General features: G+C 35.3%; 1 protein-coding gene across 3 annotated transcripts in view; it reads left to right on the top strand.

The window, feature by feature from the left end:
- Positions 1-16356, top strand: part of CCSER1 (coiled-coil serine rich protein 1) — a 1491155-nt gene that overhangs the window by 614541 nt on the left and 860258 nt on the right. For all 3 annotated transcript variants that reach the window (XM_070790884.1, XM_070790886.1, XM_019962454.2), the window contains exon 7: positions 11963-12040. In XM_070790884.1, the coding sequence (XP_070646985.1) occupies positions 11963-12040 (78 nt within the window). The remainder of the gene's footprint in view (positions 1-11962; positions 12041-16356) is intronic.

The following is a 16356-nucleotide window of genomic DNA, read 5'->3' as shown; positions in this document are numbered from 1 at the left end:
TGTACCATTCTTCTGTGTATTCTTGCCCCCTCTTCTTACGTATCTTCTGCTTCTGTTAGGTCCATACCATTTCTGTCCTTTATTGTGCCCATCTTTGCACGAAATGTTCCCTTGGTGTCTGTAATTTTCTTGAAGAGATCTAGTCTTTCCCATTCTATTGGTTTTCCCATTCCTCTATTTGCACTGATCACTGAGGAATGCTTTCTTATCAGTGCTGCTTATTAAATCTTGTTAATGAAATAAGACCAAAATTTCACTTTGTGGCAGCAGAAGAACATACCAAGAATGTTCAGGAAGATAAACAGATTGAAGGATAGTGGAGACTCAAGACATAAGGAAATCCAGCACTAGTTGGTTTGAATCAGCTTTAGAGATTAGGATCAGGGACAGAATTTCTTTCCTTGGGAGAAATAGTAGATAAAAACAGAAACACAGTTTTTTAATATGTATACAGTAATTTGGGGGAAATGACATGGGATCTTTATGGTTCAAATATCATGAACTTCCATAATTGGGATACATGAGTTGAATCTGTACTTTCCTAAAACTGAACCAAAATAAGCTTAGTCATTGTTGAGGTCACCAGTGCCACCATCAACATAAATAGCCTGGTTTAAAAAATATATTGTTAATAAGATTAGCCATTTCTGTCTTAAATTATGTTGCAGTGTATCTGGAATGAAGTCATTGTGCTTTTGGTAGTTGATTTTTAAATTACTTTAAATGAATGAGAGGATATGGGTTTTGTCACTATGGTGGCACTCTGCTGCTGCTGCTAAGTCACTTCAGTCGTGTCCGACTCTGTGCGACCCCATAGACTGCAGCCCACTAGGCTCCCCTGTCCCTGGGATTCTCCAGGCAAGAACACTGGAGTGGGTTGCCATTTCCTTCTCCAAGGCATGAGAGTGAAAAGTGAAAGTGAAGTCGCTCCGCCATGTCCGACTCTTAGCGACCCCATGGACTGCAGCTTACCAGGCTCCTCCGCCCATGGGATTTTCCAGGCAAGAGTGCTGGAGTGGGTTGACATTGCCTTCTCTGATGGTGGCACTCTAGCACTGTTCAAAGGAGAAAGTGCTTGGTTTGTAAATGATTTGTGTGTCTTTGTATATACACCAGAGCTTGATATAAAGGATACTTTGAGAGAATCTAATTGCTACTTTTTTTTTTCTAACTTTATACTAAACAATGAATCTTTTGCTCTATAATGTGGTTTCTGAATGGTTCTCTTCACCAAAAAGAAAGAACTCAAATAGTTGCCACTAATAGTTCTTGATAAAGTTTAGTTTTCATCGTTAATTGATATGTTGGCCAATATCTGATTAAGTACAGTCTCTGATTTATTTTATTATTCTGAATCATCTGAATCATTACTTGTCCCTATTTGAGTTAATATAATTTCATTTCTAAAACAGCCAAACTAAGTACCAAGTCCTAATTTCTCCTTTGAATGAGCTAGCTTATATCTTGGATATAGTCCAGTAATTTAGGTTAGTTTGGGGTTTGATCACAACCTTGAATCAGGTTTGATTTAGTGACAAAACAAATAATGGGATTAGTAATTGGAATTGATCACAGCATCAGAGTAGGGCTAAGAGCAAAGCTAACTCAATACTGAGCTAGGCATTTGTTGGGATATTTTTCCTCTCAGCTATTCAATTATTGATACCAGGCAGAAAGAAATTTTAAAAATCGCTGTGAGTTTAAGAAGGTGAACTTCAGGCAGAGCTTTTGTTTACCTTGTGGATCTGTACTAAAGGCATTTTGAAGTAGAGAATGCATGGTCATACGGTGGAGATACTCACTTTTAAGTGGATGTGTGAATGGAATCTCCACACAGGAAAATTTGGTAGCATAATTCAAAATTATAATTGAGTATCTCTTTTAGCTCAGTAATTCTGAATACTCAAAATTATCTTATAGGTACATATGCATATAGTGTAAGATTATTAATTTCATTTCTGTTTGTAATAGTGAAAGAGTAAGAATATAGCACTGATTAACTTTATTATGATATAGCCATAATATGAAATACTGTGTAAGCACACAAAAGAATGAGGGAACTCATTACATACAAATACATGGTAATTTTAAGAAGGCAAGCTGGAGAACAGTATTATACCATGTTATCCTGTATGTATAGAAGAAAAGAAAAACTACCCCGTGTGTGTGTGTGTATATATATATGTGTGTATATATATACACACAGAGATAAATAGATATGTATGTGTTTCTAGTATATACATATAACATCTGTAGAAGGTTATGAAATAAATTGGTAAGATTAGTGGGCTCTGGATGGCTGAAGACTAAGAGTGGAAGATAAATCTTCCTGGAAAAAAATGGTATCCTTTTTGAATTTTGGACTATGTGAATGTGTTTTCTAGTCAAAAGTAAATTTACATTATATATCTATATATATGATTTACATACATATATACACATAAATAATTTATAAATATAGAAATACATATATTTACATACATACATATAGGACTTCCCTGGTGGTTGAGGCGCTAAAGAATCCACCTGCAGTGCAGGAGACCTGGGTTCGATCCCTGGGTTGGGAAGATCCCCTGGAGGAGTGCATGGCAACCCACTCCAATAGTCTTGTCTGGAGATTCCCATGGACAAAGAATCCCAGCAGGCTACAGTCCACGAGGTGACAAAGAGTTGGACACGACTGAGTGACTAAGCACACAAGATATATATACAAGAAAAAGTAAATATATACTTATATCCAAGAATTTTTTAACCAGATCTGATGAAGCTCCAAAATTTAAAAGCATGCGAGTCCCCCCAAATTTAGAAAGTAATTCAATAAATTAGTTTATTACCACATAAATGTTGTTCCTATTCTCAAGACAAAACAGAATAATATTGTGGCTTTCTACTTATGTTAGCCAATTCAGATTTTAGATTCTACAATTTGCAGTTTTAGATTCTGTAACACATAGTGCTTATTCCTGTATTAGAAAGGATTCCTAAATCCCAGGTGTCCTGTTTTGTGAAAATTATTTGTTCACGCAGCCCTGATTTATCAATATGTCAGATATGTCCTTAGGACTTGGTTCCTTTCTCTCCATTTCTTGGATAGTCTCTACATTGGATTCATTTCTAGGGAGGTCTCCTCCACTCTGTGAACTCTGTCAATTCATATAGAAATATACTCTATGACCTTAGCAGCATTGGTGAATGAAAGTATCTCTTTCTTAAAATTTCAACACAATTCTCAGATTTGGTCCTTTTTAAATAATATGGATCTTGTGCGTTTTGCATTTAATAAGAATGGTTGGGTACTCCTTGGTTATATGCCCATTGCAAAGGAGAAAAGGAAAGATATAAGCATCTGAATGCAGAGTTCCAAAGAATAGCAAGAAGAGATAAGAAAGCCTTCCTCAGCCATCAATGCAAAGAAATAGAGGAAAACAACAGAATGGGAAAGACTAGAGATCTCTTCAAGAAAATTAGAGATACCAAGGGAACATTTCATGCAAAGATAGGCACAATAAAGGACAGAAATGATATGGACCTAACAGAAGCAGAAGATATTAAGAAGAGGTGGCAAGAATACACAGAAGAACTGTACAAAAAAGATCTTCACGACCCAGATAATCACGATGGTGTGATCACTGACCTAGAGCCAGACATCCTGGAATGTGAAGTCAAGTGGGCCTTAGGAAGCATTACTACGAACAAAGCTAGTGGAGGTGATGGAATTCCAGTTGAGCTATTTCAAATCCTGAAAGATGATGCTGTGAAAGTGCTGCACTTAATATGCCAGCAAATTTGGAAAACTCAGCATTGGCCACAGGACTGGAAAAGGTCAGTTTTCATTCCAGTCCCAAAGAAAGGCAATGCCAAAGAATGCTCAAACTATCGCACAATTGCAAATGGCAACCCACTCCAGTACCCTTGCCTGGAAAATACCATGGACGGAGGAGTGTGGCAGACTACAGTCCATGGGGCCACAAAGAGTCGGACATGACTGAGCGACTTCACTTCACTTCACACACTAGTAACATAATACTCAAAATTCTCCAAGCCAGGCTTCAGCAATACGTGAACCGTGAACTTCCAGATGTTCAAGCTGGTTTTAGAAAAGGCAGAGGAACCAGAGATCAAATTGCCAACATCCGCTGGATCATCGAAAAAGCAAGAGAGTTCCAGAAAAACATCTATTTCTGCTTTATTGACTATGCCAAAGCCTTTGACTGTGTGGATCACTATAAACTGTGGAAAATTCTGAAAGAGATGGGAATACCAGACCACCTGACCCGCCTCTTGAGAAACCAATATGCAGGTCAGGAAGCAACAGTTAGAACTGGACATGGAACAACAGACTGGTTCCAAATAGGAAAAGGAGTTCGTCAAGGCTGTATATTGTCACCCTGCTTATTTAACTTATATGCAGAGTACTTCATGAGAAATGCTGGGCTGGAGGAAGCACAAGCTGGAGCCAAGATTGCTGGGAGAAATATCAATAACCTCAGATATGCAGATGACACCACCCTTATGACAGAAAGTGAAGAGGAACTAAAATGCCTCTTGATGAAAGTGAAAGTAGAAAGTGAAAAGGTTGACTTAAAGCTCAACATTCAGAAAACGAAGATCGTGGCATCTGGTCCCATCACTTCATGGCAAATAGATGGGGAAACAGTGGAAACAGTGTCAGACTTTATTTGGGGGGGCTCCAAAATCACTGCAGATGGTGACTGCAGCCATGAAATTAAAAGACGCTTACTCCTTGGAAGGAAAGTTATGACCAACCTAGATAGCATATTAAAACACAAAAGACATGTTTTTCCAGTGGTCATGTATGGATGTGTGAGTTGTACTGTGAAGAAAGCTGAGTGCCGAAGAATTGATGCTTTTGAGCTGTGGTGTTAGAGAAGACTCTTGAGAGTCCCTTGGACTGCAAGGAGATCCAACCAGTCCATTCTAAAAGACATTAGTCCTGCGTGTTCATTGGAAGGACTATTGCTAAAGCTGAAACTCCAATACTTTGGCCACCTCATGCGAAGAATTGGCTCATTGGAAAAGACCGTGATGCTGGGAGGGATTAGAGGCAGGAGGAGAAGGGGACGACAGAGGATGAGATGGCTGGATGGCATCATCGACTCAATGGACATGAGTTTGGGTAAGCTCTGGGATTTGGTGATGGACAGGGAGGCCTGGCGTGCTGTGATTCATGGGGTTGCAAAGAGTCGGACATGACTGAGCGACTGAACTGAACTGAACTGAATTTTTAGGCTATTAGATGAACACTACTCAATACAAGTAGGACTTCCCTGGTGGCTCCACTGGTAAAGAATCTACCTGCAAGGCAGGAGACCTGGGTTCAATCCTTGGGTGGAAATATCCCCTGGAGAAGGGAACGGCTACCCACTCCAGTATTCTGGCCTGGAGAATTCCATGGACTGTATACTCCATGGGGTTGCAGAGTCAGACACCACTGAGTGATTTTTTCTTACACTTTTCTTTCTTCACTCAAGACATTGGGTTGGGCATTTGGTCCCATCACTTCAAGGGAAATAGATGGGGAAACTGGAAACAGTGTCAGACTTTATTTTATTGAGCTCCAAAATCACTGCAGAGAAATCACTCCCCAAAGGAAAATTCAAATGTTGTTAACATAGTAACTTGAGTGGGTGTTGGGCAAGCAAAAACGTCAGACATCAATTACACAAAGCTTTGAAAAAGAAAAAAAGACTGAGATTTCATTTAGGGAAAACAGGACTGATAAAAGATGTGACAAAAATTGGTAAGCTTGCTGAACTTAGTCTAAGTCCAAAGAGTTGGTCCTGATTTAGATATTAAACTAAGTCTATTGTTGCTCTCATTTTGAGTTACTGCCAAAACAGTAAGCAAGTAAGCGTGAAATAGACACTACTTTAGGACTTAAATGAATAGAATCAGCTTCCCCATGACTAACCTGTTTCCTCACAGAGTTAAGCCTGCAATTCAGGGGTCAGCCTCCTGAATTGGAGGAACCCAGGGCTGCTGGCTCATTGCCATATGTGGATACACTATATGAAGGATACTTGATGAAGGACTAGTACATTCAAGTTTACGTGCTAATATATAAAGACTGTCTTTTTGTGTCACATTTAAATGATCTGCATTCTTTTTCTTACTTTTTGGAACAACAGCAGTTCAAGTTTATGTGCTAATATATAAAGACTGTCTTTTTGTGTCACATTTAAATGATCTGCATTCTTTTTCTTACTTTTGGAACAACAGCAGCCAGTGGGAAAAATGATAGCAAAATGTAAAATCTAAGGGCAGAGAAACTGAACATACTCAATTGTTATTGAATGGCTGGGTGAATAAATAAATTTTCATGGAAAATTGGCCCGTGTAATAAAAGGAAAACTTTTTCAAGAAAAGTTTTCCATTAAAACTACAGAAATCTGAATTATCCTATGTGGTTTGTTACTAGTAAAACATAATACTTGTGGACACAGTCGGAAAAGGAGACGATGGGACAAATTGAGAGAATAGCATTGAAACATATACATCACCGTGTGTAAAACAGATAGCTAGTGGGAAGCTACTATATAACACAGGATACCAGTCTGGTGCTCTGTCACTCTGTGAAAACCTAGAGAGGTGGACAGGAGTGGAGGAGGGAGGGAGGCTCAGAAAGGAGAGGATATTTATATGTATGTATTTATTTATATGTACACACACACACACTTATGGCTGACTTGCGTTGTGTGGCAGAAACCAGCAAAACTTTTTAAAGCAATTATCCTCCAGTTAAACATAAAAAGATACATTTAGGTGACCATTTAATTTTATTAGACATAAAAAAATTACTGTATACCCTGTATACCATATTTTTTACCTTAATAGCTTAAAAATAAAAATATTCTACTTACACTGAAATCTGTTTATGTACTCAACAGATTTGAGCCAAATTGATCATGTTTCACTTCAAGAAATACTTACAAATATTTTTAATTCCATAGGACAGATCCATTAATTATGCTTTCAGAGGAGATATAATTAATGGATTTGCACTATAGAATGAAGGCCTTTAGTAAACATAAATAATGCAAACTCACTCTACCAAGCACCTTAAGAGTACCCAAACAAATAGATCATCTTACGTGGCTGAATCTTTTCCTTCCATATGTTCCCATGTGGAACATGAAAGCATTCAAAATAATTTAGCATCAGCTTTTTGGTGAGATCTTCATAGAAAATTAAAGATTATTTGGTGAAGAGGTTATGCATCCCAATAAAATAGTCTGTCACGATTTATTTTTATAAAAGTTAGAATAGCCCTAATGAAAGCTTAGAATATGCCTATAATGACAGAATATGTATTATAATCTTGAAAAGACTGATTGTATTGCTAATGAATATTTTAAATTAACTTTTTTTTTTAATTTCAAAATACTGTCAGATGAGTAGAACAGCTCGTCTGAAGAAAAGCTCTTCAGATGAGAGTAAAGAACTGTCATATGCCCCTCCTCCAGTTTCCTCTGTTGTCGTCATTCTCCCTTAGAAGAGTCTCTATCACAACAAAGAACCAATATTCATACATTACTCTTAACTAAATTCGGTATTTATTCAGCTGTCACCAATTTTCCCTAATGTCCTTTGTGCTGTTTGAGGGTTTAATCCAAGCTGCTTCCTTGCATTTAGTCATCATGTCTCCATAGCAACATAATCTGTAGTAGTTCTTAATCTTTCCTTGACTGTGGTAACCTTGAGTTTGGTCAGATTTTTGCAGAATGTTTCTCAATTTGAGTTTGTACAGTGTTTTTCTCACGTTTACACTGATATCATTGGAGGGGAAGATTGCAGAGGTAAAATACTCCTCTGGAAGATCCTCTGGAAAAGGAAATGGCAACCCACTCCAGTGTTTTTGCCTGGAAAACCCCAGGGATAGAGAAGCCTGGCAGGCTACAGTGCATGGGGTCGTAAAGAGTCTGACACAACTGAGCGACTTCACTTTCTTTCCCTTTCATCACATTGTATCGTGTTATCTATAGGCGCTCTACAGGATAACTTGAGAACTTGGTTGAGGTAGTGTTTACCATGTTTCTCCACTGAAAGGTTACCTTTTCCCTTTTTCATTCTCTTCTCTTTGGAAATAAGTCTCTAAGCATAGCCTGAGGCTGGCTGTGATGATATGCTCCATCTTGAAGAGGGGGAGTATCTGTATAAATTATTTGGAATATTTCTGTAAAAAGGAGTCATCTCTTTCCAATTGTTTATGTATTCATTTATTTATATATAAATTCATGCTTTTTTGTTTTATGTTTTGATTATAATCTATTACTATGCTGTTTACATTGTTGCTCAAATTGTTCCAGCTTTAGCATTTGGGTGCTCTCTCGTGTTGGCTCATTTATCTCTTTGGCACACTCCTTTCCATTATCTTTTGAGCACTTTCTGGCACAAGTTGTTCATTCCTTGCCGCATCCCAGGAATCCCCTACTTCTGCAAAGAGCCCTGGTTCCCTCATTACAAGAAATCCAAATCCAGGCACTCACATTAATATAGAATCTTATACTTATAATATGGTTTAATTGGAAAAATATTTTTAATACTTGTAAAATATTCTGTCATTTTCTTGGATAAAAAGTAACTCATTAATTTATGAATCAATGAAAAATATTTTAGAATTGAATTTTCATTTTTATGTTATTATACAAATGGCTGGCTGATAGCAAATTTTGTACACAAAGGATCAATAGTAAGAAGTGACAGAATCAACTAAGTATTTTATTTCTCTGTGTAAAAAGAAAGAATAGTATGTTTCTCAAAGCTATTACAATGAATCCAGATTTGTATTTTGCAATAGTAGATAGAATAGTACAATCCAAGAGAAGATGTAATGTTCAAGTTTCAACACTTTTTTCTAACAGTTGAGCAGTGACAGTTGAGTGTGATTACATTTATAATCAAACATTTTAAACATTATTTATAATAATGGATGGACTTCCCAGATGGCACAGAAGTAAAGAATCCACCTGCCAGTACAGGAGACGCAAGGATGCAGGTTCAATCCCTGGGTCAGGAAGATTCACTGGAGTAGGAAATGGCAACCCACTCCAGTATTCTTGCCTGAAAAATTCCATGGACAGAGGAGCTTGGTGGGCTACAGTCCATGGGGTGACAAAGAGTAGGACATGACTGAGTGACTAAGCACACTTGCATGTAAAAATGCATATTAATACAATGGCATTTTTCCAAATTGTGATCTAAAATTTAGCCTGGAAAAACTGTTATTAACAAAAATAATTCCTTTCTTGCTCATTATTTATTGGGAAACGACTGCCTATTGTGATTTAAAAATACTATTCACCTTCTCATTTTTTAACAATTAAGCATAACTTTGTATACTTTTTGTTTCCCCTCAACAGTAACTTCTAGTAATTCTGACATCAGTGTTGACAGAGTAAGTACTAGATTGGTAGTCAAGAGTTGTTACCAGGATATATTGAAACTGAGGATTTAAAACATCAAATGTAACTTGAGAGTACTTTATTAATTTGTATTTAGATATAGAGTTGCATTGGTATTGCTGTCATTGAATGAAAGGGTAAATTAATTAAAATATGAGGTATGGTTAAGAGATATCTGAAGGATTTACTACAGTATTTTATCTATAGGATGAATAGATTGGAATGCCACCTATATTACAGATCACTGAAACACAAATGGGAAAGCAAACTGAAATTGAAGATATTTTTATCTTATTTTTTGCTGTGTGTTTCTCAACTTGATAATTAAGTGCAGTTTATCAGATGCTGTCATATAAGATTGATGTGCTTTTAAAACACATTTTCCTCAAGATTTCCTAAGAGCAATAGAATTAAAGTGTCACGCTATAAGATGAATTTGAAAGTTAAAGCCAAAACAAAGTTTTCTCTAAGAATGACATTCAAATAGTCAAGGTTACATGATGCATATTTTAGTCTGCTTTCCATAATACTTAGAATGACACATTTATTTCTGGGAAGTTGTGGGAGACCTTAACCCTAAAAGAAGTTAAACATGAAGCTTTATTTTCAGCTCGTCTTCTTACAGAAGTTAAATAACCCTTCATCTGATCCAGGCTTTCAGATTTTCATAGCCAAATGTCGTCTCTATCTCCTGAATACCTGATTTTTAAAGACATAATACTTTCTTATGTTATGCAAAATATCAGTACTTTTAGGAAAAATATCAGATAATTCAACTATATATGAACTAGGTTCTATCACTTGCTTAATTTGTCATGAAAAAGCTAATGATAGAGAAACAGCTCAAATTTTGTTTTTCTGTTTCTGAAAAAATGTTTCACTCATTTCTTATGTTAGAATTCTGCAGTAAGTTCATTACCAAGAAAGCTCTTTGTTTCTTCATTACATCATATGATCAAATAGTGGAAGTCATCAGTCCAGAATATTTCCTGATTTTGTGCTAATAAATGGCCAAGAAGCTCTGAATATATTTAGAAATTAGTAACTAACTCACCTCAGTTATCTGGTGCATGTATTTTCCTGTTTCCTTTAGTAAATTATTGTTCAGTTTTTATCTAATTTCCTCCTTTAGACACTGTAACTCAATGTTCAGGCTTATGTCAATTTCTAAAGAAAGTACATGTTATGTAAAAAATATATACACTGAGTTTCTTGGTTCTCATCTTTATAGTTCATAGCCATTTTTTTTCTGGACTTGATAGTCAGAAGTAATCCTACTTTAATGAATATTTAAAGTGTTTCAGTTTATTGTGTACCTGAATCAAATGAATTGAAAATGATCTTTGAATAAAAAGAGCATCCACAGCATCTATTCTTTGAGTGTGTTCTTTTGTTGGAATTTGTCAGCCAAACTTGTCTACTTGTTCCCTTATCTCAAGGTCAATCATGTTTTGTTTTAATCTTTACTGTAAGTTTTTTTTCTCTATTTGTGTTCATCTGTATTTGGAAATGGAGTTAAAAAAATGTAGGTGTGCATTTTTTCCCCAATGTTTTGTTTGCTTATCTACTTAAATGAAATAATTCCTCTGAGAGAATGAGTTAAAAGCATAGTAAAATAACTTCTATTGCTATGTATTATCAGTATCTTTTTATTGCTTTTAGGAAAAATGATGACAGACCTCTAATCCAGAAGTTTTAACTGATTGCATTTTTTTAAAGGACTAAAAAGAACAGCATTAGCAACATTCCAATAATTCTCTTATATTTGTGTAAATCTTGTCCTTAAAGTTTTGTTTAGTTGAATATAAAAAAGTTTGTCAAGAGCTATGGATATGGGGATTTAAAAAAAAATCATATCTCTTCATTTTATAGTTGTAAATTAATGGCAAATGTGCTTTTCATGATAAATTAAAAACTGGATATGATGATTTAAATCTCCATAAATAGAATGACACCTATTTGAAAATCAGCCTGAGAAGTGTTGAAATAGCACTATAGTGAACCATTATAGGTACAGGATAACAATCAAAAAATGTAAGAATATAAGTTAAGTGTAACACTGGATACCATCCTAACATAAAAGATTTTCATATTTAATAAAATGAACTTGAAATGCAAATTGAAAAGTGATCATTTGATTAATTTCTTAGATAACTATTTCTAAATTAAAAACGTTTCATTTTACAAAAAATATTTGAAATTTTCTACGGCCAATTTTACTTTACTAGCTGAGCGGCTTCCCTGGTGGCTCAGAAGGTAAAAAATTCATCTGCAATGCAGGAGACCTGGTTTCAGTCCCTGGATTGGGAAGATCCCCTGGAAGAGGGCATGGCAACCCACTCCAGTATTCTTGCCTGGAGAACACCATGGACAGAGGAGCCTGGTGGGCTATAGTCCAGGGGGACGCAGTCAGACACGACTGAGAAACTAAGCACATTTTTACTTATTTGTTTTTTATTTTAATAAGAAGAGTTAGATTCTAAATTATGAATAATAAAAATGACTATAAAAATACCTCTTTAATTTTGTTTTTCTTATAGAGTGCAGATATGAGCCCAGCAAGTAGCACCACTTCACTTCCAGTTAGTCCTCTTGCGGAAGAGCCTTTGCCTTTCAAGGTAAAAATAAATTTTAAAATGTTTTTAAAATTGTTCACAATATTTTTAGGATCTTCAAAATGTATTTATTTTGCCATGTAAAATAGGTAGTTCAGGCATAGATGGTGAGGTTAACTGCTTTAACTTGTAAGGATATTATTTCAGATGTTAAAATTTTGTTGTTTTGTCTGTTGTCATTCAAGTTGCTAAATGAAGGTAAAGATTTTGAATAGAAATTGATATTTTATATAGCACTTTGTCTTGAATGTAAGAGACAGTGATTTCATTATAATAGTTTGATGTCATATGAATTATAGGTTTCAGATCTTTTATTTATATTAAGCAGTAAGTTTGGAATGAACTATTCAGCACTCATCCAGTGGTTAAACTTTCATTAGCTGGTTAAATTTTCATTGATGACTTAGGTCATAATTAATTAATTGTGTATTCTTTAAAGACTAATGGTCAAATCAAAAATTAAAATATAGAATCACTCCTCTAAACACTGCATTTTAAAAATAATGCTAAATATGGTTAGAGAATTCTTCAGTTTGGGACTCTATATACATTAAAAATATCAAGTCACCTTCTTGTTTTGCTATTTAAGATTGTTTCTCTTTAAGCCAAAGCTTGTAAATCAGCTATTTTAGATGTGTACTATAGATGTTTGGATTTTTTAGGATTATTGTAGATAAAGGCACTCTTTAAGATCATGGGAAATTAAAAAAAAAAAATACTTGAAAAGTTGGGATGATACTCTTAGGTGCAGTTGTTTTAGTTTGGTTTAAAGACAAGTCAACATACTTTTGACAATTTATTATAATGATTTGTATTTTATCATTAACTTCTCATTGTTTTTCATATGAAGACAAAATCTTATTTGACTTAATATTGCTCATACTTCATACTGTGACTGACATGGATTTCCAAATGCAGTACTCAATATTTGCTGTTTTGTCAAAGTGAAATTAATAGGTTATAAATTCCATTATAAGTCTTTGGTTTTCTAATTATAAATGCTTTGTTGTTTGATGGTAGATAATATAATTGTTAAAAGCTCATTTTATATCAGAGAATTGTTAAATAATGAATCATGTTCTGATTGTATCACTTATTGAGAATCATTTTATCGTTTTACAACAAAAGGAGAAAATACTACTACTGTTTCTAAGTTTATTATTCCTTAATATTTTGTCTTATGGTTATGGGACAAAATTTACAGAAGAATCGTATTTTTAGCAAGTTTTTAATTGAATTCTCAAAGTGTCACTAGAAACCATTTTCTCTTTTTAATATATTGATAATGACTGCCCTCCTTGAAAATTAATGTATTTTTAATAGAAGTAAAAGGAAAGGTCAGCTATATTCCAAAATGTGCTGACATAAAGCTAATATAAATATAATTATTTTAGTTAGTTTCACTGACTGGTTCTAAGAGATCAATATTTTCTTCATGTTAATGTGTATAAGTGGTTTCATGTGCAATTAAAGTTTCAAAGTGCTTGTGATATATAATACTGGCTTTTGGTAACCAATATAATTATAGTACCACTTAATTCACTTCTTCTTTGAAAGGAATATTATTTATATTTTTAAAAGAATTTTATCAGACCGAAAAACATTCCACTAGTATTTAAAAAATATTCAAAATTAATGTTTCAAATTATAAAACTCCTGCATTTGCTTTTTAAAATTTTTGTCTTATAAATTGTTGTCCTATAAACGAATATTAGAATTCTTATGTATCCTTATTTAAACACAAAATATACATAAATTATTTTGAGATATACTTTAGTAGCATAGTACGTTTTAATTGCAAACAAAATTTGTTGAAAACTAAAAACACATGACATTGAACTTTTCTGACAACTATACCCCAAACAATTCTGCTATTGTATTTAATTTGTGTTGAAAACTTTAAACTTTTGATATTTGATCAACATGGTAACTAAAAAAAAAAGATTATTATAGCTTTATATTCCCCAAGGATAAAATGATACTAATCATCTTTAATCTTTTAGTTTTCTAAGACAGTGATTTTTATCACCCAACTCCATAACGATCTGCCTTGACGTTAGACCAGCAAGGCTTTTGAAAGCCTTGGTGGCTGGTTGAGAGACTTAAATTATACCTTATCTCCAGGGATCTTCCTGACCCAGGGTTCGAAGGCAGGTCTCCTGCATTCCCTTTATTACAGGTGGATTCCCTACCATCTGAGCCACCAGAGAAGTCCCAGTTTATCTCCTAAGAAGTTAATCAGGTTAATAAAAGAAAGCATTCCATCTCTTTTCTTGGTCTATTTTGGAAGCACTCATACAACAGTTGGAGGAAGATATCCTGTTTGAGCTCAAGTGTTTATCAGGGTAAATGCTTTCCTTTGAATACTATCTTTAGAATGACATTCAGATTAAGTTGATTTTAACCCTACCATTTGACATAATGACAAATGATATGTTACGTATTTTACAAATCCCTAATAATTGCCTCCCCACTAATATCTCTACCTGTGTTATTGAGTTGAATGTCAGATGAGAAGTTGGCTATCAATAGGAAGGTACCACACTAAGATCTACTAGATTAAAGGTAGTAGAAAACCGTTGGCACCCTGGAGACTTTCCTAAGGAGTCAAGAGAGGTAAATTATCTCCTTTGGAGATACAGCAATCAAAGATGACAATTAAATTTTGTTTGGGATCAGATGCTTCTTTCCCATAATAAAATGTATTTTTCAGAACTCATTGGTGTTGGGGTACATACTTCAATTTAATTTTCAAGCAAAAACACATCTGCCCTGAAAAATAGTAGAAGCTCTCATATACTTACTTATGACTCTCTTCCCCGTACAGAACAATTCACCTCACATTAAATTTCTTGTGCTTACTATTTAAAACCCATTGCTATAGTGTTTTGTTTTGCTTAGTCTTTCAGAAATTAGGAAAGTTTTTGTGAACATTCATCTGTCTTCTCTAACTCACTTGCAATATCTGGGTACTCTGTGCCTTCTTTTTTTTTTTTCCCCCAGATAGAACTGATTGATCAAAGATAAGTAGGATTTCTCCAGGTGGACAAGGCACATGGATACCAGTTCACCACAGTCAACATTCCCTATTCACATCTGGCCATGAAAGAATTTGAGTGAATCCCTTTATAGAAAAGATGTATATATAATTCACCAGCCTTCATATATACCACAAGTAATAACTCACAGATTTCCCAGTTCGACTCTTGGTTCTGAGAAGTTTCTAGGAGTCTAGGTTTTTATAATGGCAGACTACTCTTACAGGCATACATTTGGAAACAAAGGACAAACGTGTAACTTCATTTTTTAATAGTGTTAAACATACATGTGTGGTGTGACACACGCACTATATTGTTGTGGAAAGGCCAAGGGATAATTAATTTCACATGGGCAGGGATAAATTTTATCAAATAACAATAATAGAATCATAATAGTGCAAGATAATTAAGTGGGACTTGATATGAGGAAAAAGGGAGTAGACTGCTTAATGGTTAATTAAAGGTTTTATGTTTTTGTGCAGAATAGCCAAGCTGACATTGTTAACTGTGATGTACCCATTCCATTCTATTCTGCCTGTTTCCTCTGCCATTCTCCCTGATTTCTCTGATCTGCCTCCTCTCTGTCTCCTCTTCCTATGTTGGCCTCAGTCGGAGACACCACACCCAAAATGCCTTGGGGTCACCAAATATTGCTATTCTTTAATAGGTTGACACTGTTGACTTGTATATACACAGTTATTAACAGCCTCAATCCATTCCTGAAACTAAACTTCTTGAAGCTGCATGTGTGCTAAGTTGCTTCAGTCATGTCCACCTCTTTGCAACTCCATGGATTGTAGCCTGCCAGGCTCCTCTGTCTGTGAGATTCTTCAGGCAAGCATACCAGAGTGGGTTGCCATCTCCTACTTCAAGGGATCTTCCCAACTCAGGGATTGAACCACATCTCTTGTGTCTCCTGCATTGGCAAGCAGTTTCCTTATCACTGTGCCGCCTGGTGACCCCTCCATTAATAGTACACTTGATCTGGGCCAGGTTCTTTTTGCCAATCACTTTCATCACAGTTTTGTTGTTGTTGTTGTTCTCACAGATTTTACTTATTTGTTTATTTATTTATGGCTGTGCTAAGTCTTCATTGCTGCATGCAGACTTTCTCTCACTGCAGTATATGGCCTTCTCATTGCAGTGGCTTCTCTTCTTTCAGAACACAGGCTCTAGGGCCTGTGAGCTTCAGTAGCTGTGACACATGGGCCTACGAGTTGCAGCTCCCAATGTCTAGAGTGTGGGCTCCATGGTTGTGATGCATGGACTCGCTACCCAGCA

This window comes from Bos indicus, chromosome 6, assembly GCF_029378745.1.
Source record: "Bos indicus isolate NIAB-ARS_2022 breed Sahiwal x Tharparkar chromosome 6, NIAB-ARS_B.indTharparkar_mat_pri_1.0, whole genome shotgun sequence".
Taxonomy (NCBI): Eukaryota; Metazoa; Chordata; class Mammalia; order Artiodactyla; family Bovidae; genus Bos; species Bos indicus.
The sequence above is the reverse complement of the archived record's forward strand: the minus strand, read 5'-3'. Positions and strand labels throughout refer to the sequence as shown.